Here is a 27795-nt window from a genome sequence, read left to right as displayed (position 1 = left end):
AAGACTTTCCACTATTTAGTGAATATTCTTAGGTAGTGTGCTTTGTCCCTGCATTGTTCTCTGTAGCTAATCCATGGCCCTTTTGGTTACCCTGTGATGATTTTTTATTTGGTTCCTTGTCCTACAATATTGTCTGAGTCCAACCTAGGACAGAGATCAACAGCACTGTGGGATGTCACTCAGGTCTGGGAATCTGTTTTAAGGAGAAATGGCCAACAAGGAGGTAAAGCAAGCACGACCAAGCCCTGAAGGCAGAGTTGCAGAGTTGTGCAATTCAGATCCTAGTTCAGACTCTTTTGTAGGGAAAAGGAAGCATGTCAATCAACTAAGAGTTGAGATAGTGACCTTGAACAGTAGATGTGGGATACCCGAAAAACACCACTGACGGGAAGCATGCAGAGTGCATTGTGGACCCCAGACCAAGTACTGAGTAGGCAGGCTCCATGGGGATAGATATGCTGCAGGCCCAAGCTCCTTGAGTTTCCGAAGGTAGATTAAAGGTGCCTCTCAAGGAAGAAAACAACTCTGATGCATTATATGGGAAACAACCTAGAAATGTTGTCATTCACGGTAAGAAGAGTGTTGGAATCAGTGAATTGCAGAGTTTTTACATTGTTGGTTGTTTGTATTCCCACTCATTTTGTGCTGGCCTTTTTAAACTGGCCACGTTGTTATCATTGGCACATCAATGTGTCTTGGCATGAAACGAATACATGTAGATTTTCCATTTAGCTCCCAGGGATCCAATAAAACTTGCATTGAGAAAAGGAAAACTAGAGAATAGAAATACACTGGAAATGACCAAGAGAACACGGCAACAGTTAAAACAACAGGGCCAGAGAGGCATGTCACAGCTATCTCTGCTAACAAAGATACTGCTTCTTGATGCAGCAAGGCAACTTATTAAATAAAAGCTTAGGGAGGCTCATACTGACAGTTTTATACAGATCATAATCGATGGCATCAATGTTCTTCTAGTAGAGAGGCAAAAGCCCTATGTTTTTAGTGATGGATTATTGCATTCAAAACTTTGTTGCGAATACCTAAATTTAAAAAGGGACCAAATGGTTTTTAAAAGCTCCCTGGGTAATTCTGATGCATACATCTGGGTAAAACCCCCTTTTGAATAGGCCGCAATAGGCAATCGGGTATTAAATGGACCACTATGTAAAATATATGATATGAGGCCAAGAAAAAAATGTTAATCCTTTATAACCCAGTCATTTTCTAAATATGTCACTAAGAAAATGACAAAATGGTTAAAATAATTCCACTTTTATTTATATGATTAATTTAATTCTTTGGGAAAAAATGCTTTTCATTTTCTAAAGACCTCTTAAACAGCTAATGGTTTAACTTCTAATAAAACCTTTGTCTGTAAATTACAATTAAAATATTTGAGTTAGTAATTGGCACTTCATGCCTTTCGTGATACTTCACAAGTGAAGTGGAGACATAAAGTGTAGGTATTGGTCGTACGCCCAAAATTCAGATAATTATTCACTGCATGGAATCTAAGAAATTATTTGTATTTGAAAATGAGAGACAAGTGAGACTAAAAACCTCCAAGCCTGCAAGATTTCAAGAATTATGTATAGGGCTATAGTAATCAAAATGATAGGAATGTTGGCACTGGGATGGCCAGATTGACCAAAGGACACTCTGGGAAGCCAAGAAATAGACTGACAGGTGTGAAGACCCAGCATGCGATTGAGGCAACATCACAAGTCAGAGGTGGAGCACAGACTCTCCATACTGGTGCTAAGGACAACTGGTCACCATACAGATGAAAAGAAATCTCTCTTCGTATCACACACAAAAATCAGCTCCAGGTGAATTAAAGACCGAGCATGAAAAGCAAACTATTAAAACTCTTAGAAGAAAATATAGAAAAATATTATTTATTTTATCTGAGTTGAGAGGGATTTTTTTTTAACAAATCACTAAAAAGCCTAAGCCACCACAAAGGACTGCTGCTGATAAATGTAATTCCGTTAAAACTGTAAGCGTCTCTATTGCAGAACATCATGAACTGAGTGAAAAGACAAGCTTCACATTAAAAGAATGTATTTGCTGGGGATCCCTGGGTGGCTCAGTGGCTTAGTGCCGCCTTCGGCCCAGGGTGAGATCCTGGAGACCCGGGATCGAGTCCCATGTCCGCCTCCCTGCATGAGGCCTGCTTCTCCCTCTGCTTGTGTCTCTGCCTCTCTCTCTCTCTCTTTGTGCTAAGTTTATATGCATCATCCCGTATGATCTCGACAATCTTATGAGAGACACCATCATTATCCCCATTTTCAGATGAGGAAACTGGGATTTACAGAGGTTAAATGACTTGTCTAAAATCTCTGAGTTAAAAAAAATAAATAAAATAAAATAAAATCTCTGAGTTAACAAGTGATGTTCATCATAAGATGAAAACCCAGGGCTCCTGATCCCACCAAAACCCGTGCTGTTGATCATATTGCTACCCTGCAGTGTCCTTCATGTCATGACAATATAAGTTATCTAATGCAAATAATCCCAACTTAAAAAATCAAATTGTTGTGTCAAAATAGAACATGGCATATTAGGTTCTAATAATAAACACATTTATGCACATTTTAGTCAATAACACACTTTTTTAGAAAAACTTGGCCATTAAGGACTTAAAGGAGAAATAAAAAGGGGTCACTTCTCAATTACCCAGAGTGAGAATGATGAGCAAAACTAATAGATAATCCCCATGTTTCATTCAGCTCCCTGTTTTTATTCTGCTGTTCCTCTCCATGCAGTATGATAGTGTATGATCTCAGCCTGATTCACAGAATCAGTGATAGTGAGGCCGGCCACTACCTTGGGTGGCCTGCTAGCAGTGGCGGTTTCACAAAACTAGTCCTACTGATTTGTCCTTCCCTGCACTCTCCCAATGCAGAGTAGAGAAGTAAAAGTTTCTCTTTGGGAGAAAACAGTGTTTGTGAAGCATTAACCATCCCTTCTCCCCATCTCATCCCCCAGGAGGGAAAAAGGTATTAGAACTTTGCCCTTCCCCTCCCACAATATTGGGAATGTTTGACCCATCCTTGCCTTCTACCCCAAGGGAGGCTAATAATTATCTCTTATCTAGAAGGGGCTGAGCTAATGAATCAGTGGAGACCCCAATGAGCTGAGGAAGAGAGAGAGAGAAGAAAGCAAGCAAGAAGAGGGAGTACTAGGGCAGCCTGCACTCCTACCATTCCCCGTAGGTTGAGCGGACACTATAGAAGGTGATTTGGGGCTTAAACCACCTTTCTGGTGGGATAGTTTCTGGCCAAAGGAACCCCTGCTGAAAGAAGCTGTAGGTTACATTACCCATAATGGTGAAAGGGGTGCCAAATAGAAGGGGAATAGGCCAACCTCATCCGTATCTCCCAACATAGAGAGAAACTCCACATTGGGTCTTCCAAAGAAGTAACTCAGAGCATCCTTAGGAGAGAGGCATTTGGATATCCCCTGAATTTAAATTCCCTGAGGTCAGAAATCTTACCTTCCTTCATTCCCACAGTATCCCCCAGCACCTAAAATAGTCCCTGGCTCAAAGTGAACATGTGATTGAGAACTACCAGGTTAGCGACAAAAAGGCACTAGAGAAGCTCTGAAGGCAGGGTAGTGAAGGTGACCAACATTCACTTGAGGGACTGAGAGGAGAAAGGAGGAGGCGTGGCAGGGTTTGGGAGAGCGAGAACAAGACTATTTCCCCCACGTAAAGTGGTTCAAGCCTTCGACCTAGCCTGCGTGGGAAGGGGAGCTTTTAATTGAAAATAAGATTACAGTGTTAACTGCACTATGCTTTTTTAATAGTTGAAAGTGTTGAAAGATAATGGAATTGGAATACTACCCAGAGGAAATGGGGTGGAGGGAGGTCAACAGAGCACAGGTGGTAGCAGTTATTGGGAAAATAAATCAATCACGCATTTATACCCCAGTGACTAGAAGCACTTCAATTAAACAAGTGACAGTCCTCGTATGATATCCTTGAAAAACAAAGGTGATTAAAAACCAAAGATTCTCCATCAGAAGAAGCCTGTGGAATTGTTTTTCTAGAAATGATGAGGAATTTGAAAGTTTCCATTCACACATTTATACTGTCTTTTTGGTGACAAGTGGCCCATATTTGTAAAATGGCTAGACAGCATCAAGCCAAAAACAACCAAGACTGTACAGAGAATTGTCTGTCTGGCGGGGCAGAGGGGAAGTGTCAGCCTTTAAAAGTCGTGACAAAATGGTGACATCGGCAGGCTTGAGAGGCCACACTAGAGATATCCAAAGATTTCTTGGAAGTATAAGAAGCTGAATGGAAAAGATGATGAGGGCCATTGTCCAAGGCAAGAACCAAGGACAGAAGACCAGAAAATACACTGACTGAAGGAAGTGAAAGGATCAGGGAAGCATCATTAAGGGGATCCAAGTGATTCTTGGATGTCCACCCACACCAAGTGTTAAAGGTACCTGCTAACTCAAATTAAAGGGTGCAGTCAGTGGTGTGGAACAGCACAAAGTAACTAACCATGCAAAGATTAACCTGATATCTTGGTAGCCATGGCACCCACTGTGCATTATTCATAATAATTGGCTGCCAGTGTTAAAAAAAAGTGTATGTGTATTAGAATTTATATGTATGAATTTATATATATTAGAATATATATATTAGAATATATATATATATCTTAGAATTTCACTTCCCAAAGTTAATTTGAATTTTTCTTTATTATCTCTAGTTTGTAGAGTATGTTTGCTCATTTGTTTATTTGAGAATTAAATAAGTTAATGCTCCTAACGTGCCTGGAAAATATCTGGCATAAAACTATGTTCAGTAAGTGCTAATTACTGTGAAGGGTCAACTTTTTCATCTGGGTGGTTGACGACTGCATAATAGGCTCCTGGATAATTGAAAGTTTAGCAAAGGCACAGAAATCTAAATGCATATGTGTAGCGGCCTAAGTGCAAATGTTCACAAAGAGAACTGAAGATAATTTGAGTCTAGTTAGGATACATGGTAGAGTAATGTCACTTTAGCTATATCTTTCAAAATAATCGGTTAGGAACCCACTAAATTGCAGCATGAGTACTCTGGTCTCTGAACGTGGAAGGTGTCTCATATACCAGAGTCCCAGCTAAAGTCGTCTCAGGACCTCACATCCAACTGCAAGTCTTTTCTACACCCAACATTCCGTGTATTTCTCTGGACACAGGAGTCATTTCTCAAGTCATGTAGTAAAGGAGTAGAGGGAACAAAATGTGAATCAAGATTTAAGTGGGAAAGTTTCCTTTTGAAAGTGGCTGATTTGCCATGGGATGTACGTGAAACTCTGAGAATCGCCACAGTTACATTAATCAGATGGTTATTAACCTAAACTGCAAAATGGGGAGAGTTCAAAAAGTGCATTTCGAAGCTACGATAAACCGGAGGCTTTTTATTCTAGTGATTTAAGAAAGCTTTACATTTTTATTTCCAATTAACCTATCAATAGTGATGTCACTTAAATACTCCTAAGGAATATTATCTCCTCATTATTGCCAGAAAACATGCTGCCCAATTTCATAGCTCAGCTGTTCTCATGCATGGATGGACAATCTGAATTAACTTGAACAGAAACAAGATTTTTAGACACTCGGCTACATTCCTAGTTGTAAAATTTAAGTAATTAAAAATGTGACTTTAAATAGTAAAAGAAAATAAAGTGGATAATGTTTATTTTGTGCATCAAAATGATAGTGATACAAGGCTATTCTAACTTTCTATGTATTCAGTGTTATAATACCAATAGAAAAATTATTGTAATCCACACATCCCTGCCAGAACAATTGAAGATTGTGGCAATGAATAAAGACCCTCTGGAGAGCTGTCTTAAAATTAAGCTATTAAGAAAGACTTTTTTTTTTCATTATGACCAAACAAAGATAGCTGACCCTAGAGATGAGAGTTTTTCTGCCCTGTAGACATACTCCCGGTGCCTCTTAAAATTGGAGATACTCATTATTCTGTTTATTTGAAACTTTGACACTACAGAAATAACATGTATTCAAGGAGAAAGTTATTGAAGTGATCCAGGGAAGTTCAGACCCGCGAAGTCCTAACTAGATGTATTCACAATTGTAGGGACTCTCATTACAACTTTAACCAGACCTTCCTCCCCATTCTACTCATGCTTGAATGAACCTGGACCTCAGAGCTATTTGTGACACATGATTATGTGCTCATTCTTGAACAATATCCCAAAGGTTAATAATAAATCACAAACATCCTACATCTTCATGTAAAAGGAGCTTTTAATTCTGAACTAAGTAAAAACCTACTCTTGTGTCTTTCTCCCCTGCTCAACAATGCTAACACAATGTCAGAAAGAGTGAGGAGTTCTGGGTTTGGGCATTAGAGATCCGTGTCTCGTCTCCTCTTCATATAAGCTATGTGTCCTCTTGAAAATCCCTTTTCCTCCCTGAAGTACAAAGTCTTTATCTTACAGTAAGATAATAGAAACCAGAGATAAAAGATTAATAATAGAGGCTGCTTGCCCTCAATGTCCTCAGTATGTTTTAGTGGATGTATCATCAAGAACGGCTTCCTTTATTTACTTTACCTCCAAATCAATCAACCAACCATTCTCTCTCTCTCTCTCTATCTCTCTCTCTATCTCTATCTCTATCTCTATCTCTATCTCTCTCACACACACAGCATTGTGCTAGCTGCTACAAAGGATATTCTAGAAGTGTAAAACAAGATATTTACCCTCAAGCTATACACTGAAAAAGATCATTTTAAATCCCATATGAATGCATTTCCCAGCACTTCTCAGAAGACTCAGGAAACACAAAAATTAATGTCTGCTTTCATCCAGTGATGCCAACAAAGGTATGGTTACACCAAAAAGAAAAGAGATGCTCCTTTTGGCTGGGTCTTCTCCAGCTGGGAAGCATTACCATTTCTAAGCTTATTTCTCAGTGCAAGTTAGAAGATGGTATTGTTTTTACTTTCATACACTTCCTCACCTTCATATTGTAACAGGGACTTCTGTGAAGTCCTTCTCATGGAATTCAAGGTTAGCCTTCGCCAAAATGAAGTAGATAGCACTTATTCATTCATTTAAGAAGTGTTTATGGGGGCGCCTGGGTGGCTGCCTTCAGCTCAGGTCATGATCTCAGCTCAGGTCCTGGGATCAAGCCCCATCGGGCTTCCTGCTCCGTGGGGAGCCTGCTTCTCCCTCTGCAACCCGCCCCCTACCCCTTACTCATGCTCTCTCTCTCTCTCTCTTTGGTTCTCTCTCTCTCAAATAAATAAATAAAAATATTTTTTTAAAAAAGGAAATGTTTACGAAACTTTTATCCTGTGTAGGCACCTTAGTTAACAATAGAAAAACAATCATGAGCAAAGCACAGACACCCTCAAAGCATTCTGACCTCAAAACCCTCTCTCTCTCAACTCCCACATACCCTCAATTCCCTCTAAAGACTCTATCTCTTCCAATAATCATTTTATATCTTACACAGTAATAATTTTTGTCCCCACTACCAGTAAGTTTTTATTATCTATCATTTTTAAGGCAATGTATTGGCTATTACTAGAAGGTACAAAGATACAATCCCTCTTTCCAGGAGCTTATAATTTGGTAAATACAGAAGTGAGAAATGGTAGTGGGCTCAATAAATACACAGACCACCAGAATGAAAGGCAGGGTTGCAGTAAGTGGTAAAGAGAGGTGTAGCTAAAGTACAGAAGACACTAAGAGAAAGGAGGGCAGCTTTCCCCTGGAGTGACCGGAGAAGGCTTCTGGGAGGATTTGAGAGGAATCTTGCAGAATGGGCATGATTACAAGAGGAGACTGAAGAGGTCAGGGGAACAGTAAGGATCACTAGCAGGGGTGAGTGTAAGAGCAAAAATGCAGGCATGAGAGAACCCAAAGAAGAATGGAGGAATGGGAAGCCAGCCAGATTAAACACAAGAGAATAGGCTGGAAGGATGAAGGGACAAGGTCCTGAACGGTCATGACACTGTGTCAAGGAGCTTGGATTCTGTTTAAGAAGAAAGGGGGTGATATGGGAAAGTGTTTGAAGGGGAGAGACCAAAACAGAGGTGAGCTTTAAAAGATGTTTGTGGCAACCATATAGACCAAAAGAAGAGGGAAAAGAGAGAAATGAGGGATGGGAAATGCAGGGAAGAGAAACAGCAAATGAGCAGCTGCTGCCGGCAACAGAGCAGAACTCGAGCTGAAGGGGCTGGAGGCCGAACTAGATGCAAAGGCAACTCTGAAACCTTGAGCAGTTTTGAAAAGAATATTCAACTCAGTAACCTTTGTCTTTCTATGATGCTATCTGAAGAGACTATTTGCATAAAAGCAAAATATTTAAACAGGGGCGCCCGGGTGGCTCAGCCAGCTAAGCATCCAACTCTTGATTTCGGCTCAGGTCATGATCTCGGGGTCCTGGGATCAAGCCCTACATCAGGCTCCCCATCCCTCTACCTCTCCCTCAAATAAAATTTAAAAAGGAAAGGAAAGGAGGGGAGGAGAGAGGAGAGGAGAGGAGAGGAGAGAGAGGAAAAGAGATATTTCAACAAATAAAGGTTTCCAAAACTAGCTTCTCTACTATGGACCAGTTTACCACCACCCGACTTTTATGTCTTATTCTTGAATTATTTTGTAAAGCCCTTGTCTTAGTCTCTTCGGGCTGCCATAACGGAATATCACAGACTGAGCAGCTTATAAACAGCAGAAATTTAGTCCTCATCATGGTGGACGCTGCAAGTCCAAGATCAAGTCACCAGCAGATTTGGTGTCTGGTGAGAGCCTGCTTCCTAGCCCTGTGTCCTCACATGGCAGGAGGGGCGAGGGATCTCTCCAGGGTCTCTATCCTCATTACCTAATCACCTCCCAAAGTCCCCACCTCCTAATACCATCACCTTGGGGGTTAGGATCTCAACATATGAATTTTGAGGGGATATAAACATTCCGACCACAGCAGCCTTCATACATCATATTCATTCACTGTTTTAAAATCTGTTCTTTTGTTGTGCCTCTTCCCCGATCCATTGTCTTTCCTTCTTTCCCTGTTCTGTATCCTGGGGAACAGATCCCTGCCTGCATCACACAAACTCTCTTGCCTTCTAGATTCCTGTTGGACTTTGCTGATGAGAAAAATAGCAGAAGATCAGAGGGCAGGAAGAGAGAAAGTGTAATCATGTTCTAACAAATAACAACAAATTTAGTGGCTTAAACCAATGATTTATTATCTTAAAGTTCTGGAAGGTCAGAATTCTAAAGTGGTTTCAGTGGGTTGAAATCAAATGGTCTTACCAGCAAGGCCGGTTCCTTCTGTGGGTTCTAAGAGAGGATCCATTACCTTGCCTTTCCCAGCTACTGGAGCCATCTACATTCCTTGGCGTCTGGCCCCTTACTCTGTCTTCGGTACCAGCACCTCTGCTTCTATCCTTCCGTCTTCTGTCTCTCAGATTTTGACCCTTGTGATTACACTGGGGCCACCCCGACAATGCGGGATAGATGACCTTCCCATCTCAAGGTCCTTCACTTCCCATCTCAAGGTCTTATCTGCAAAACCCCTTTGCATGTAAAGTAACATATTCATAGACTCCAGAGACTAGATCTTGTGAAAGAGGGGACATTATTCTGTCTGCCACACAGAAATGTCTGTTGCTCCTGGCCCCCATGCTCTGGGCCTCACAGTGCCCGTCCCTCTACAATGACGGCTCCCATCAAGCAGCCCCTCTTTCACGGTTCCAGTTCTCACTAGGCCCCTGAAACTTCCTTTCCTCTCCCAGGCTCTTCCAGAGAGAGAGGTGCTAAGAGTCTCTACCTTCAGAGCCTCAACAGCCCTCGTCGGTTCCAGAACCCTGCCCACACCACTGAAATAGTCTCATCACTAAATTATCTGCAGCCCCCCAGCTGACTGATAGACCCATCTGGAAATGCTTTTCCACACTCAAACTGACACCTCTGAAGGGTCAGCTGTGGAACTGGCTCGCACGCACAGAAAGTGAACGTAAATGCAATATGCAAGCAGGTTTTCTTCAGGAAGACCAGGAATAGTTACCTGAACCTCACACTCATCAAACAAAGCCTAATGTGTACACCTGGTTAGAAGTATGCAGAACAATAATCCCTCATTTTCCCTCAGTTACATTCAGGGAAGGGAAGGGATGGCCCACACAGAGTCCACAATAGAAAATTTCCTCTTTGATTTCCTTTCGGTTGTTTTTCAATCAAATGGGGAAACTGACTTCATGACCTAACATAAGTGATTTCTGGGCAAATGGGTGAGCTGCTAGCTGAACTGCCAATGATAGCTTTCTATTTCTGCTCAGGTGGGTAATTTCCAGATGTTTCCCCAGTCTCTTCTTCTTGCCTAAGCTGTCCAATGGGCACGTGAAAGTGAAAAGGTCATTTTTTTCCTTCATAGAAAATATTTAGCTTCAACCAGCTTGTCTTTAAAATCTTTTCTTTGCATTCACATCTGTCCCCACAATGGAAGTTATCCATCTGTCCTAGCTGAGGGTTTGGATTAGCTGTCCAGATTCTTTTTCTAAGAACTATCTATCTAAAATCATAGAATAAAAACAGAAAAATAGCATCAACATCCCATAGGAATTCCTAAAGTGCAAAACTAACAGATATTTTTTGAGTTTCCAACTTCTCAGTGATATTTTAAGAAAAACATTTGCCTCGTTTCCCCCATTAAATATCCCCAGTTGCCCAACTCCTTCTCTCCTAGTTTCATTATTAAAAGCTTACCGCTGTTTCATTTTTTTCTCTCCTCCACCATTACGAGGACAATAACAATTAAAACTATGAGAATTAATGATACAGGATTATATTTTATACTTTAGAGTTTGCAAGGCATTTACCTATACTTTGTTATTATTTGATCATGGTCACACCTGGTTGACATATATCATGAAACCAAATTTAAATTTTTTATAGGTCTTGTTTAAATTTGGTTTATACAATAAGGAGCAAAGAGTCAAAAAATAACAGCTCCTGAAAATTTTTTTCTTTCAATCATACATCCATCTATTGAACAAATGTGTATAATGCACCTGGCTGAGCCTCTGTCCTTAGAGAGTTTACAACATAGTGATAGTCAAAGCTCAACACTTTTAAAGAAACACCGAGGAAAGGCACCCAACCAAGACTGGCGGAATCCTGGATTGGCCATACCCGAGGCGGATCTGAAGGGATGAGGAAGATTCAGCTATTTGCAGAGAGGAGGGCCGATTCTAGACAAAGGGCACAGAAAGAGAACTACTTTAGACAGGTGGGAAGAGATGATCAGGGAGCATGCACAGAGCAGGGGAACGGAGTACTTGAAGAATGGAACCCAACACCCATGAAAAGCCCTAGAAAAGGAAGGAGATTTAGAAGGAAGTAATCTAATAAAATTCTCTGTGTGCGATTAGTATTGGTAATATTTGACAGGGAAAAAAGAAAAGTTTGCTGGGAAAGATACCAAATTGTAATTTAGACTTGACTTCCTCAACTTGGTAGTGCATCATCCTTAAATTTTATATATATTCCCATATTTTAAGTAGAGGATTTTAAAAACAAGAATGAGAAGTGGGAGGGCTTCTGAATGGAGAGCTCCCCCTCAATCTCCAACCAAAGGCAGCCCTCTGGTTTGAATGGCCACCCAAGAGAGCACCCCTCCCACCGGGCACTATGGCCAAGTCAAAGTCTGAGCATTGTCTGATCTGCAACTAAGTCTTTTCTGAAGGGGGAATATGAACTAGGTACATCACCCGCCTCAAGAGAGAACCCCTCAGAATTCTGCAGCAGCCCTTGGCATTTCCACCTGTTGCCCTCACCTTCGTGGCCCTTCTCAGCAGGTATGTGCTCAGGCATAGCCTTGATTAAGGACCCTTCTGAAAATCCAGAAAGGCCATTGCACACTTGCGTTTGGATGAAGTTTCTTCAGAGCTGTTGGAATGCTTTCCTTGTAAGTGGTCATTTTCTAGAGCAGAGTATAAGGAGGATTTCAGACAGTTTTTGACAGATGCATTAACTGAGGCAAGTGAAAGTCACAGAGTTTGGTGCTCTCAAACCTGTGCTTCGGTTTCCAACTGGGCTGGAAGCCTTCCCTCTGGAAACCCCTGCTGACCGGCTGTGCTTCCGTGCCTAGCTGAGGCGGTCCTGCCCAACAGTTTCTAACAAGAGCCAGGTCCTCTAACAGGCGCTCAGCTATCATCCATTTCAAGCCCCAGCCTAGTGGAAGAACCGGGAAGGTTAGCCAAAACACTCAGGGTAACCCCATAGAAAACATCTTAACCATAATGGCTATTAAATAGTAGCCAACAAAAGTTATTTGTGAAGACAGCCACTGCATATTAAAGGACACCATCAAGTTGAAAATCAGCCTGTCCCCTTTGCTCCAGGGACCTAGATGTCCTATGGTCAGAGTACCTGGTGATGATGCCCATGGTGGGCAGCAGTGAAGAGCCTGATTCAGATATTTTTTTTCCTGGCACTTTATGATTTCATTCACACTCAGCCTCCATCCTGTTTTCTTTCAATCCTTTAGCATTTGTTTCCCATTGCTTTATCTGTCTCCACCAATTTTTATAGGTCACCATTACTGAGACTTCCTTGGCCTCCTCTAAGTGCTATTGAAATTGCTATGATGTAGCTGGAAGGGCATAAGGCAGCGCGTCAAGAAAGCTTTAAGATCTGCTGAGATGCACTAAAGCTGAACTCACTGTGTCGTGAGAATACAGACAGCTACTCTAACCGAAAAGCAAACCTAAGCCATGCACTCAACTGTGATCCAGCCAGGGCCTACTTGTCAGGAACCGTGTGGATGACAAAAGGATGGTGGGTATGTTCCCTGCCCATGAGGGGTGTTGAGTTGGCGAGAGAAGCCAGCCTGTGTGTGAGAAATTTGATGGAGCTAACCTGTGACCTCAGATCATTAGCCACAATAACGGTCCACAGCTAAGTCTTCCATGAAATAAGGAAGAGCGATATCCATTGTTGGTTGGTATAAAATTCTAAAAGAGCTCCAATCCTCACTCCTAATTATAACCAGGGTTTTAGTTATGTATAATCATGCAAAATGGGTTCTTGTGGCGCAGGAGTAGTGTGAGGGCAGTTAAGTGATTACAATCCGTTAAGCATGTTTGTGAGATGTCGGAGCAAGACTTGAGCAGGAACGACCGTGATTCGGGGCTAAAATAAATCCAGGATTAATGAGTTCTTATAAAGATTTCATTGAACCAAACCAAATAGTTTCTCTACGACTTGGCTACAAAGGTGTGCACAGTATAGAGTTTATTTTTTTTCTTACAACTTGAACTATTAACCACTTAAGAAATACTGAAACGTTTACCTTTTCCTGCCTTGGTTTTTTAATAAGAAGAGGAAAAAGTTTGGCCTGCAGAGCTCCTGGCAAGTTCAAGGATTTGGTAATAGGTTTGTTAAAGAAAAAACTCTGCCACGAGTTTGAGCGGAAATGTGGGAGTAGAAATGCAGAACTTATTAAGCTGTGCCGAGAGAGGGCGGTCTTGTCTTTTTCCTTTTTTCTTTTCTTTTCTCTCTCTCTCTTTCTCTCTCTCTCTCTCTCTCTCTCTCTCTCTTTTTTCAGTTGAAGTATAGTTGACACCCAACATTACATTAGCTTCAGGAGTACAATACAGTGTTCAACAAGTCGATGCGTTATGCTGTGCTCACCACAAGCGTAGCTCCCTCTGTCACCACACACACTATTACAGTACCATTGACTCTCTTCCCTACGCTGCACCTTTCATCCCTGGGACTTACTCATTCCGTAATGGGAAGCCTGTACCTCCCACCCCCTTCACCCATTTTGCCCATCACCCCCCTGCCATTCCCTCAGCCAACCATCAGTTTGTGAGAGGAAGGTCTTATCTCATCCCTTGCCCCTAAGACATTGTTACAGCATTTTTAGTTGCCCAAAGGGAAACACAGATATAAGTACTTTTCCCATAGGAAAAAAAAATAATACCTAGAAGTTTATCTTAAGTCTTTTGGTTAGTTTCCTAAACTTGACATCTCCTTGACACACACAAATTAATGCATACACACTGGTGAACTGCGGGTCTCCCTCTCTCTCTCCCCACCTCCCTTTTTCTCTCTCCTCATACCCTTCCTCCTCCCATCTCTCTCTCTCTCAATTCTAACAGGAACTTGATATTTTAAAACTTCTCTAAGAACAAGTGAAGCAGTTGTTGGGTTTTTTTTTTTCTTCCCCTTAGGTAGGCTTCACACCCAGCATGAAGCCCAATGCAGGGCTTGAACTCAGGACCCTGAGATCAAGACTTGAGCTGATATCAAGAGTTGGACACTTAACCGACTGAGCCGTGCAGGTGCCCGGATAAGTAGAGACTTCTAAAGTTCCATTTTAGTAACATGGCTTAGTTGAAGATAGCCCTATAACAGAAAGCATAGAAAGAAAAGACTGCATCAGAATCACAACTGGTCTTTTTTCTCCATCCCTGAAAGGACCACAAATTTACCATTGGTTTTATCAAACTTATTCCTCTAATTGATTCACATGTGAGGGAAGAGAGTGGTGCTCTTCTATGGCCACATCCTGACAGCTGCAATGAACTCAGATGAGGTAGGAAGGTAACCAGAGAACTTCTTCTGCCCCTGACAAACTCTTCTCATTATACATCCAGATAGAAAGGATGGAAGCAAAAGGAATCACATCCAAAATTTGTTTAGGGAGTCCCAGTTAAGATGATTGTGCATACTACTAATAGTGGGGTGAAAATAAAAATTAAACCTTTTGTACAATTTCTGTCATTTCACAAAGAGGAACAGGGGTCTTGAGTTGTGCCTGCACTGAGTTTGTTACTAGTGACGGTAGGTCTGAATGAGCTGGCCCACTTTTGTCATCTGCCCAGAACACTTTGTAAGATTCAGAGTCTCTGACAGTGACAACAGTTCCATCTTATTACCCGACAAGCATCCTCCCACACATGCCAGATTTTTTTCTGAATTTGGTAAGATCTCGAACTATTCCCAATCTTCCATTGCTTACAATGAGGTAAGAAATCGACAGACCACATCCTCCAGTATCCTGTCATGGGGAGAGGACTTGGGAGAGACTGGAAGTCTTAGATGAAGGCTTAGGATCATCGCTCCAACCAGCATCAAAGGTGGTCTCTTCTCCTTCTGAGGAGACCCTGCAATGAAAGCTAAAAGTATGGACATCTGCCATGAAAAGAGGTCAGGCCATGCTCTTTGGTGCTCAATAAAAATAATAGCTCTCACTCTTCCCAGAGCCCTGTCCCTGAAACTCTTGTATAGGAGATATCAGAGCAGCCCCCATGTGGCCCTGGAACCCCTCTGCTTCTCAGCCGCCCCTGCAGTCTTCCACCCTACCACTTCTCTCTCCCATGCTAATGTTTCTTCCCTTGGTTCTAATGAGCTCTTAGTAGGGCAAAGGGAACATAAGAAATGCACAAGAGAATAAAAACATCAAATTTTCTAAGTCTTGCTATACTCAAGTATGTGGCCAGAATGCAGATGACATGTGACTATTTCTGTGACACCATGAGATTCCTTTGCCTTCCACATGACTCTTGCTGCAGCATCTGTCTCAAGACAGAGGTGTCCTCAGGCAATGGTGGCTGTCAAGGGTTGATTTGGGGGTCAAGACTGCTTATAACCGCTTCTCCCGTGATTCTCAAGATAAGCCATGTATGAACGCTTTCATTCATTCACAAATATGTACCACGCATCCCATACAAGATATATCGTTAAAAAGAACCCCTAGTCCCATAGGGCACCTGGGTGGCTCAGTTGATTAAGTGTCTGGTTCTTGGTTTCAACTCAGGCCAGGATCACAGGGTCATGGGATCAAGCCTCCTGTCAGGCTCCATGCTCCACAGACAGTCTGCTTAGGAATTTTCTCTCTCTCCTCATCTCTCTGACCCTCCCTGCTCAATCAATCAATCAATCAATCAATAAAATGAAATAAAAAGGACCCATTCCCTGCCCTCATTTGCCCCACCATTCCCTTCCTCACAACCTCCCAGTTTCTCACTTGGACAGAAAACATAACCTCACAACTTCAGTTCCCTTCTTCAGTCTCCCATTTTCTCTCCAACCCACTCTCCATACTAATGCCTCAGGGAAATTTCTAGCCACCTCTTTGCTTCCCTGGTCAGGTTACCAGCTGATTAAAATTTTCAGTGCCTTACTGTTGCCTTTAAAATAAAGCCTGGTGAGGGATCCCTGGGTGGCGCAGCGGTTTGGCGCCTGCCTTTGGCCCAGGGCGCGATCCTGGAGACCCGGGATCGAATCCCACGTCGGGCTCCCGGTGCATGGAGCCTGCTTCTCCCTCTGCCTATGTCTCTGCTCGCCTCTCTCTCTCTCTCTCTGTGACTATCATAAATTAAAAAAAAAGATTAAAAAAAATAAAATAAAGCCTGGTGGTCTCTGGGTGGCTCATTCAATTGAGCATCTGACTCGTGATTTCAGCTTGGGTCTTGATCTCAGGGTTGTGAGACCAAGCCCCATGTCAGGCTCCAAGCTCAGCATGGATTCTGTTTGATAGTCTCTCCCTCTCTCTCCATTCTTCCCCAATCATACTCCTCTCCCTCTCTTTTTCTCTGTCTCTCTCTCTCAAATAAATAAATAAAATATTCTTTAAAAAAAAATGAAGCCTGAACTCCTGAGTAGCAGAATAAACTGACAGTCCCCCAAATATACCATGGTCTCAAGTCTTGGGGTCTTTGCACATGCTGCTTTTTCTACCTAGAACGCTTTTCTTCCTTCTTCACCCAAGGAATTCTTACTGATACTTCAAAAATCAGTTGAGATGTTGCCATCTCCACAAAGCTCCCCCTGACCACCAGCATGCCCATTCTGAGTTAGATGACCCTCCTTTATTAGCACTTTGTTAATGTCTCTGTCATACCAAATATATATTGAATAATAATCATTTACCCACTTTCTCTCCAGTTAAACCGAGAATATTTTGTAGATAGAAGCTATACCACTTATCTCTATCTTTATCTTTTCTCTCTAGTAGACTGTCTAGCACATGACAGGTGCCCAGAAATCATTTGATGAATGAAGAAGCTCCAAATCTAGGAGAGAAGACAGAAAAGCATAAGCATAGCAAGGTGTGATAAATACCAGAGTGGGGTGCAGTGACAAATGAATACAGAGATTGGAAGCATCCTCTTGAGAAGACAGGTCTAGGAAGGAATTCCAGAGAGGAAGATGCTTGGATTGGCACTGAGGAAAATCAGGAGATCACCAGGCATACAGGGAAAGGGAAGGCAAAGAGAACAGTAGCATATGGAAAACCCTGGATGCTTCACTAGGCATGAAGCATTTGGGGAGATTCCTCTTAGAAGAATGACTCTAGTGACAATGAGAAGAAGATATTGATGGGAGGGTGAAAGGAGAATACTGGAAAACCAGATAAAGGCCTCAATTGCAACAGTTAGCAATGAGATACAAATGAGGGCCCAGAGACTGATGTAGAGATATTCAAGAAATGAACCCAGCATGACCCTCACTACTCTGGCTTGAGTGAGTAGTGATATCATTTACCAGATTTAGAAATTAAGAGGAAAAACTGCTTTGGAATCAAAATGGTAAGCCGAGTCTGCTAGTGTTGAGCTGGAGTTGTCCATTGGACATCCAGGTGAAGATGTGCAGTACTCACGTGGATGTGTGAGTATGAAGCTCAGAGAAGCTGAGCTAAGAATGAAGACTCTATTACAACCTCACTGGAACTTTTGTTTTACTTCTACAACTTAATACCGCGCCATGAGGTTTCAGTCATGGGTAAGAACTGGTCCCATCTCTGCCACTGGCTTGGATACAGTGGCCTCCAATAAGCTGCTCGACTTGAGGCTGTGCCTATTTTATGGGAAAGGAGGTAATTAAGGGGACCTGAAGAAAAATGTTGCAACATTGCCCCCTAAAGCAAATTAATTAATCCTGTTGTTCATGATTCTTCTGTGAAATATGGAAGTCATACCAGTGAGGGAAACTTCTTCCACTGCCCAAAAACTATACTTTCAGAGACAACTGTACACAAAGGGGAAGGGGAAGTCTTTACCTTCATTACACTGAAGTCCTTATCCATAGAAAATCCTCTTTAAATAAAGAGAAAAGGGTCGCCTGGATGTCTCAATCAGTTGAGCATCCAGTTTTTAGCTTTGGCTCAGGTCATGATCTCATGGGTCAGGGATCAAGCCCTGAGTCAGGCTCCTCGCTCAGTGCAGAGCCCACTTGGCACTCTTCCACTCCTCTCCCTCTGCCCCTCCCTTGCGTGCTTGCTCTCTCTCTCTCAAATAAATCATAGATAGATGATAGATGATGGATAGATAGATAGATAGATAGATAGATAGATAGATAGATAGATAGATAGATGATAGACAGATGATAGAGTTGTTACTCCCCTGCTACAACAAACATGTGTTTGTTCTTTCTCTCTTTAGGGGTAGGGAGTGGTCTTATTGTAGTGCCATCTTGTCATTGCGATCGCCAGTTTTTGTTCCTGTTCTTGCCCAGCATCTTGATAATGCTCCGCTACAGAGTTTATTTGCAATTCTGTCTGCATTATAGAGTTTAGGCTGAGATCTGCTTTAAGGGACCCAACTAAAATAGCATTTTTGCAAAGCAACTCATTGTGCTTTTCCTGGCTAATTTCTCTTAAGTGACTAGCCCTGAAATGAAACATATTTTAATTCAAAGTTTCCTGACAGTAATGGTACTGTGGGAGTTATATGATGTGTTTGTGGTTGAACCCCTTTTATTCCAGGTATCTATTCACAAAGGCTAAATGGGAATTGCTTATGGAGTCCAGGCATTTCTAACAATTCGAGAGGGATTGGTATTTAACCAAACAGTTATGGCAATCAGCTGTGAGCATGGCAAAGATTTAGCAAGGGCCTTAGTCATGTGTGGAGAATGGAAGATCTCATTTTTAATTCAAAGGACTGTGATAGAAAACTCATCATCAAACTTGAATATCAAGCAGCCATATTTACAAAGAAGGCAATATTACAATAGCACCCAGGGAAATTTAAATGATGCATGATAAAAATTCTCAGAGAAGCCCAAAACCAATCATCCCATCCAGCATGCCAAATTAAATGCTGCACTAAGCCCAATGCTGGCACTGTGCTCAATGAAAGGGCCCTAAAATATTTACTTCTTGCTTCAAAGCAGAGATACCAGGTTTATTCGGAATTGTGGTATCACACATATTTCCTAATTTTAAAAAGAAAAATGCTTCAAGTTTAATGCCTCTGCCACACTGACAAAAAAGAAGTAACATATCACCCTAACTTTATGATCTGACATTTTACTTTCTATAAAGGTAAATCAAGTTTGGTGGTCAGATTCAGGACGCAGATGGGAATTAGCTGCTTCTAAGAAGCAGGAGGCTGTAACCAAATTGTTCAGATGTGCTCTGAAAACTGGTAATCTAAAGGATGCTTTTCTAATCTATTGGAAACGCAGTGTGAGTAGAACCATCTTTGGCTGAGTTAATGTTTTCTTAATTAACAGGTAGGAGATCAAATCATTGAGATCAATGGGGAGAGCACAAGGGACATGACCCACGCCAGAGCAATAGAACTCATCAAGTCAGGAGGAAGAAGGGTCCGTCTCCTGCTGAAGCGCGGGACGGGGCAAGTCCCGGAGTATGGTACGTTTCATGTTTTCATTCACCTTTTTTTTTGTTTGTTTCTTCTGTGTACTGTAAATGCCTCTGCTTATTTGTAAAACTATATCAGTTCTCCAATCCTACCTATATATATTTAGCTATCAATAGATATATATACGCATATGTACATTGAAGCACAAGATTTCTGTATGTGAGCTCTTTCTTTGGCTCCCTTGGTTAAGTGATGTTTAAAATAGCAAATAGAGGACTTTTCAGGGCATCTCTGAGTGTGCAGGGAGATCCAGCCACCACTTATACATTAGAACTTTTGCAATTTGACTAATAGTCCTCTGCTCATTTGAGTCCACAGTAATTTGTCAATTTTTGCCTAAAATCGCTCATGTATCACACTGCCCTGGAGGGTGTGTGACTAGGGCCAGGTGACAAGCAACAGTCTTCAGGTTGGAAGATGAAAATGTAAACTTCAGTTCACGCAGTGGTTGCATTTTCTTGACACTTCGGGATAGTCCAAAACTTCACTCTGACGTTGGGCTTCTCTGTGCTTTTTAGGAAGACAAAGACGTTCATTAGATTTGCCTTCAGAGGTCTTTAACAGTGTTTTTTCTCAGGAACCCATTTAAGGCACCACTGACAGCTTTAATAAGAAACTGCTGGGTGGTCATTACCTGAGAAGCCTCAGCCCCTGAGCTGGGCTGTAATTAATCTCAAGGAGCGTCACCAAGACAGGTATCAGCGAAGAGCCAGACTGGTGATATGTGTCCACATGAGGGCAATGGGACCTAACTGTGGTCCTGAATAATTAGCTCAAATTGCTGATAGAGATAAATGGACTCTTACTTTCATCCCTCCATCCTCTACCCCCCAATCTCCCTCACACACACACACACACACAAATTCTAAATAGCACTTTCTCTCTCAAATTCTACTTATCTTAATTAAGAGTAGCTTGCCTAAATTGACATTTAGGCAACTTCCTTAAGTTGGCAGGTCAGATTAGTCCTGAGTTCATTTGCAATATCTGAATTCAAATGCCCTTAAGAACTTTGTTTTTAGAATCTTGAAACCCCAAAAAGATTGGCAAGTACTCAATTAAGGAAAGCATTGAAAAGCTTCTGAAGGGCTGGCTCTAAACCCCAGGAAAGATTTCATCCCAGGTTCCCATCCTTAATGCCTGGAACTAATAAAATATTTTTGAATATTAATATTAGCAATAAGCACAGGCCTGATTCTGTTCAATGGCACCAGCGCTAAAAAAAAAAAAAAAAAAAAAAAAAAAAAAAATGGCACCAGTGCTAATCCCTTTGTAAAGAACTAACTTTTTGTACCCCAGAGAAATAAGTGATTTGGTAAGATCAAGCTGTCCTATGAGTTTGTCACTTCTAAAAAATACCTTAGTTTAATGGTATGCTTCATTCTATGACAAGACCTGTTATGTGAGCTAAGGAATTTCCATAGTTAATATTATTCTTATGTCCTAACAAAGTAATCTTTAAAAAGTTAATCTGAACAACACGGCTACCCAGAGCTGTCTTTTCTGTTATAGAATCCCTATTTAGTCTGAATTTTCAGCAGCTTGTCTACAGTGAGCACTTAGAACAGTACTACTGACCAAGCCCCAGCATCACTCAAACTGTCATGCCTACATATGATGCTGCCTCAAAGCATCTTTAAGAAAAAATAAAAACATGTTTTTGAACAAGACAAAAATTCAAGATCATGTCAACATGATCCCATTACTTCTTAACATCACTCCAAAACACCTGGTTAAGGTTGAATTCTAAAATTAACAGAGTTTTGGACACAATTTTGAGGGACCAAGGGTCAATATGGTTAACTCCAGCTGTATTACAGAATTTTTTCTACATCTCTTCTTCTAAAATGTGACATGAAATCATACTTGCCAATGCTTAGAGTTTGTCAGCTACTGTTGGTGTTAGATTGACATAGATTCTGACTATAAATTAACTTTAGAGATTATGTCACAAAATATCCAATTTAATAGAGCAGAGCAATCTCCTTTAGAGAAGTAAGAGAATAATCAAAAACTGAGTAAACATTAACATCTAAGCTGAAAGATGCCTGGTTTTGCATAAGCAACCAAGAAGGTTAGGGATCAGACTTAACCTTTGAGGTCTACTAGAATCTCATAGTAACTAATGTGGTCCTCAAGACTACCCATATTCAGAGATCTACTAGAAAGACTCCTGGGGCTCCCAGCTAAGATTTATTAGAGTGATGTAGTAAGGATACACAGTGCAATTGTAAGGGGAAAAAACAGACAAAGCCTGAAGGAACCAGGTGTGGCCTTCCTTATTCTCTCTCTCTGTCTCATGAGGGGCCATCCAGAGAGCACTCTTCCCCCAGCAACAAAAAAGCAATAATAAATGTGTGATACTGTTGCCCATGGAAGTTCATTAGAGATTAGCACCCAAGATTTATACTGGGTGCTGCTCATGTAGGCACTCTTTATCTAGCACATACCAAAATTCTAGACTCCTATAAGAAAAGCAGGTGCTCAGCATAAACTGTTGTGGGCACAGTTGTACATGACATACCCTTACCACTCAGGGAAGGGTCTATATTAGTGTAGGAGACAATTTGCCTGTCACAGTGCCAGAGACCAGCCAACGGCCCAACTCGCAAGCAGGTCTTTCTAAGTTAGCAGTCTCAAGGCTGCCGTGCAAACTCTTTCCTGTGCCAGGAGCAAGCTAAAGAAGCAGCCATAGTCATGGGTTTTACAAATCACTCCAGCATGAAAGGAGTATCCACCGCTAAGAAACATCATAATTCCTCCAGCATCAGTTTAATAGACAATACCATGAAGCAGAATTTTTGTCCAAGATAAGAGTGTATTTTAATGAAGTTGGCAAGGAAGGGGGGGGGTGAGATAACAAAACCAAATAACAGAAGCAAGAACAGCGAAAGAAAATGCTTGAGGCAACCAGTAGATATAACCAAGAATATAATCCACTTTGTCCAAATGTACCCTCCTCACAGGAACACTGAATTTTCCGTCAACTCTGAGTTTAATCCTGTGTTCTTTTTCCTTTGTTTGCCTTTTAATATCCTACATATCGCAAAAATCCATCCTTAAAAGATGATTAAGGGGGTTTGATCAGAATCTATGGGAGACGTAACCTGCTAGGGAGCTGTGTAGATCCAACCTAGCCTGGGAGAGTGAGCTTTGAAGAGTAGGAGATTGCCAGCCACCAGCCTGTAGCAGGGTTGTAAGTGATACCCACCAGCCCTCCCTCTGCCACCTGCAGAATTCAGAATTCACAAGAGCTCTGAAGCAAGACCCTTATCTGGACATTTGGCCACGTCGACGAAAAGCTGATCTCAGTCAAGAGAAATACAAAACTCTTGCTCTGAGTTCCTAAGGTGATCTGTGACAGAGAGATAAGCACAGGTACAATTGAGAGGGAAAAAATACCCAGGGTAATCCGTCAGATTGTTGACTAAACAAAATCAGTGTGAATCCAAGTGAGCTGAGGAAAGGAATAAATATGCTGCAAATATGCCATCCATAGTTACCGCAAGACTAATCGGCAGACGACACCCCAGCCAAGTCAGAGGCGTCAATCAGCAAATGCAGCCACGTAAGTAGGGGCGGCACACAGGCTGCCTAGCAGCTGCAGGGGGAGTCAGCAAGTGATAAGGGCTTTGAAGAAGTTGCTTTTATAGCTAAGTCCTTGAAGGAGATGGATACTTCAACTCTACTCCAGTCCTCAGGATAAGAATTTGTTGATTATAAACTCCGCGGGAAGCGAGCACTCCCCCTCCCCTGACTTGCATCTCAACAACTGGCAGGAATAAGGAAATTTCACTCCACCATACTGAGAAAAGCATCCAAAGATGATGCATCAAAAATAGCGCCCTCCTTAACACTGGCTGTTGACGTTTGAATTAGATCTTAAGAAGTTAAGAAAGAAGAAAGCATGCGCGTGGTTCTAGAGCTGCCCAGGAATATATTACACAAATTAGCTCCCTGCCCTCAAATGCTGGTGTCCTTCATTAGCATTCAAGGAATGCACGGGAACCACAGAGCCAGGGCCAGGGTGAACAGAGGTGCCACTGGATGAAACCAAAATCAAATGGTTCAGACCAACTTGGGCCTTTCCCCCTGGTAATATTTGCTGTTCAAATATGATCAAAATAAAGCAAAACAGAAATATGTCTTCTAGTCTTAGTGGCCCAGCCTGCTTCTTCCCTCCTAAGGCAACAGAACAGGTCTTTAGTGGTGAAGGGAGTCCAGTTGCAAATGGAGACTCAGTAGTCTCAGGAGGCCATGCAGGGTTACAAGGATGAAGTGGAGTTCTCCTAGGATATGCGGCCCCGCAACAATGAACACCAGATGCCCACACAAAAGGAAAGAAAGAGTTAATCTGTGAGTCCGATTTCTGCCTACCTTTCCATTTTCAAAGTTAGCTGTGTCTTTTTTTTTTTTAAGATTTTATTTATTCATTCATGAGAGAGACAGAGAGAGGCAGGCTTCTCACAGGGAGCCCAATGTGGGACTTGATCCCCAAACTGGGATCAACCGCTGAGCCACCCAGGCGTCCCTAGCTGTGTCTTTAATGGGTTTTGACTTGACTACGGGTCTTTGGTAAATAGAATTGTTTTCATTTTATAAATATAATAAAACTGCATTAAGTAAGTAGAGAAAAGATATGAGTCAGGCCGTGTAGCTAAGGAAACGAATGGGCCAAATAGTTGTTTAGTTAAAGACTGTCTTTATCAGGAATACCCATGACGTAAAGGATCATATCAGAGCACCAGATTGAGCAGCACTGGTCTCTACTTATAGGGCAATAGGCAATAGGCGACGTTTATTTTTTTATTCTTCTTCAGGAACATACATTGACCATTTGCAACGCCGCGTATGGAGCTGAAGAGTATGATGTTAATTGAGATAAGTCAGTCCAAGAAAGACAAATACCATATGATTTCACTCATATGTGGAATTTAAGACACAAACAGGCAAAAGCGACAGACAAACCAAGAAATAGAGTCTTGACTACAGAGGAAAAAAGTGATGGTCACCTAGAGGGGAGGTGGTGGGGGGTAGGGGTGCGGGGGAAATAGGTGATGGGGATTATGGAGCGCACTTGTGATGAGCATTGGGTGATTAAAATAAAAGCTTAAAGAAGAATATACATTGGCAAGTAAACATTTCAAGCATACTCTTATAATCTTGTTTATAGTTAGCTCAGGGAGGGCTTTCTTCCCTCTGATCACAAAAGTTAAACTATAGACAGTATACCCCTATTCAACATTCCACGTGAGACAAATCTTGTCATTGCTATCATTAATTAATGTCATTACGATTCCCTTACCCCAGTCAGGGTTTTCTGAGCACCTACCGTTTGTGCAAGGCGCCTTGCAGGCACTGAATGCAAGATCTAGCTCGCCCTGGCCCCGAGGGAGGACACAGGTGACCACTGATGCTGTCAGACTTCCAGGATCTGCTCTCATGAAAAACCTGAAGCTGGTTTTATTACTGATTTGTAGAATTTAATAAGTGCTTCTGGAGTATTAAGGATCCTTGAAAAGCATTTGGCTTCTTTGGTTTGTTCAGCATTTCCTTTGTAGTATTTACACCAATGCTTTGTACACTTTCTGGAGAAAGGACTCGCTGAGTATAGGTAAATTTCGGCTCAGCCCCTGTCTGAGTTCTTCGAAGCTGGTAAACCAAAACTTCATCTGGCAAATTTGCTAATCATCACTGTTCCCCTCCTGTGGCTGTCAGCCCCAGGGAGCCTGGAGCACTGGCACCTCACACCCTGGGGCGTTCATGGGTGCTGCTATGCCCCCACGATAAAAGACAAGGAGGGAGTCTCCAGTGCCTTCGTTTCTTCCTCAGACCGTGTTTTTGGGGAGCTTTAACTGGTTCCATAGCCTTTGCACTAATTCACCTGCATTTTTAATAGGGCAAAAGGCAGCTTGCTTCAATAATAAATTCTGAAATTTAATTTCAGCCTCTGACATTCATGGTTGAGTGTCGCTTCCTTTTCCATGAGAGGTTCCACAAATCACTCCTGTACACCTCCACTGAGTCAGACCCAGGGAAGAGGGCAGGCTGTCAGGCACCCGGCTGCATCATACAGAGGACCCAGTTCTTCCTGCCTAAAACGGCTCAAGACTGCTCTCTGCAGCATGTAGGTGAGCCTCGGAAATGCTCTGGGAAGCTCCCAATAAGTCCCATTTCGTGGAGTCAGAGGTAGAAGTTCCCTTAAAGAATACACAACTCTGTCGTTCCTTTCCCCGTTGCTCAAGACCTCATTTATTATTTTGAGTGTTTTTAGGATAAGGATGAAATTTCGTATCTGCACATTGTTTTATTGGGAACCATGGACTATAACGAATATATTTTTTTTTCTTTTTGGACTCCCTTACTTGATTTCCAACATGCAGTTTTCTCTTTAGGGATATATTAAATGACACCCTTCCCCACATCCTCACTCGTCGTACATTTAAGACTCTTATAAAACATAGTAGACCACATAATAACCGAGGAATCTTCCAAGAACAACCAAGGTAGCCTTTGAGGTGTGACCTCCCTCGATTCCCAAATACTTAAGTTGTTGGCCATGTGCATCTTGGAAAACCTAAATATCCCAGTGTCTCCAGCAACCCATCCTGGAGAGTCCCAGTATAAGCTTTGATAGAACATTCCCTTCCTTCCCCCAGTGTGAACCTGGGCTCTCCCACGGTGGGGAGTTTCCACAGATGTTTAGGGAGAAAGCAGCTTTCTCAGAGGAAACCCCGGAGAACACTGTAGCAGTGAAATGGACTTCAAGGAAGTCACATATTGAAGAGAATGCCTTTCACGGGGGTGGGGGGGGTGGGAGGGGGAAGAGGGAAATCAAGGATCAGAGTTAGAGCCAGAAAAGCCGGCAGCATGGCTTAAAAGTTGCGTGTGTAAGCGCACACCCACACACGATTGGGTGGATTTGGCCCAGGACTCTATTTTTAGGGTGCCATCTCAAGAAATGCCATGCCCCCAGATTGTGGGGCGCCCCTCCCCTCACTTTGCCGGACAGGCCGGCCCACCGGAGTTTGCACTCCTAGTTGGCCCCCACCCCTGGCCTGCCCCACCCCCTGCACCCCCGTCTCTGCCCCTGCACCCCCTCCTCTGCTCTCCATTCTGAGACTCGCAAGCCTCACCACTTAAAGAAGAGAGACTAGCTCTTCCTCCCATTGTCCTCCCACTTTCCATCTCCGGCCTTTTCTGACCATCTGAGCTAAGCCCCCACCCTCCTCACTGAGACAGTCTGACCCTGTGGTTCAAGTGTTGATTCAGGGTAAGCTTCAGACCCGTCAGCTGCACCCGTTGGGAAGCTGGGCCAAAAGCCAAAGCTACTTCCCCGTCGCTGTCTGATTTTCTCTTGTCTCCCCTAGAGCTGACACAGAAAAGGTTCTGATCCCTGTAAAGGAGGTCAGCAAAACTCAAAGCGGAATCCAGTTCCTTAAGACAAATTCTTGGGTAGGTCCAGCCAACTGCCATCACCAGCAACCGTAGAGTCTCCTAGTAAATCACAAGCTTTCTTCTTTTAAAAGATCCCTTTGTGGAACATCCTAGTGGAAGCGATAGTTCCTGGAGGCAGATTTTTTTTTTGTTATAAGAGAAATGTGCCTACAGCCTCGCTCAATGATAGGACTGCTGCACGTCCTGTTCTGATAAAGGCTTCTAATATTTCCTTTTAACCGAATTCCCTCAATCGGGAAAGATGAAATTATGTAACACCTTACTCCACACTCGAATTCTGTGCTCTAGTTATAGCAAAATCTCTAAACTTTGAGAATCACACGCATCTCTCACTGTGCTATTTGGGTTCATTATTTTGTTTGGTTGGTTGGTTTGGGGTTTTTTAATAGAATGACAAACGCACACTTTGTTCTGACTAGAGAGCTGTTAACTCCACTGTGGCTCAGACATCTGCTTACAGAATGACTTGCTTTCACGCTTCTGTACAAAGGTCTGGTTTGCTCAGCACGCGCTAGCACGCAGGGGCTCTGGCCTCAGCGGGCCCTGGGTGTTAGGGCTGAACATGTACGCACGTACACATGTTGGTGCACCGAATATGCCAGTGTGCAACTCTCCGTTTTTCCTCTTTCACTGCAGTTTCTACGCCAGCCTCCCCAGCAATTTATTTCCAC

The 27795-nt window shown here is 42.4% G+C and overlaps 1 protein-coding gene across 8 annotated transcripts in view; it reads left to right on the top strand.

Moving 5' to 3' along the window:
- The window catches only part of MAGI2 (membrane associated guanylate kinase, WW and PDZ domain containing 2), a 1330046-nt gene that overhangs the window by 1235551 nt on the left and 66700 nt on the right, over nt 1-27795 (top strand). For 7 of the 8 annotated variants that reach the window (XM_038562829.1, XM_038562825.1, XM_038562824.1 and 4 more), the window contains one exon: nt 19518-19656. In XM_038562829.1, the coding sequence (XP_038418757.1) occupies nt 19518-19656 (139 nt within the window). Of the gene's footprint in view, nt 1-19517; nt 19657-24486; nt 24673-27795 lie in introns of those variants that run through there. The other variant, XM_038562827.1, reaches the window with a different exon arrangement.

Source organism: Canis lupus, chromosome 18 (assembly GCF_011100685.1).
Source record: "Canis lupus familiaris isolate Mischka breed German Shepherd chromosome 18, alternate assembly UU_Cfam_GSD_1.0, whole genome shotgun sequence".
Lineage (NCBI taxonomy): Eukaryota > Metazoa > Chordata > Mammalia > Carnivora > Canidae > Canis > Canis lupus.
This window is presented reverse-complemented; position numbering and strand designations above follow the sequence as displayed.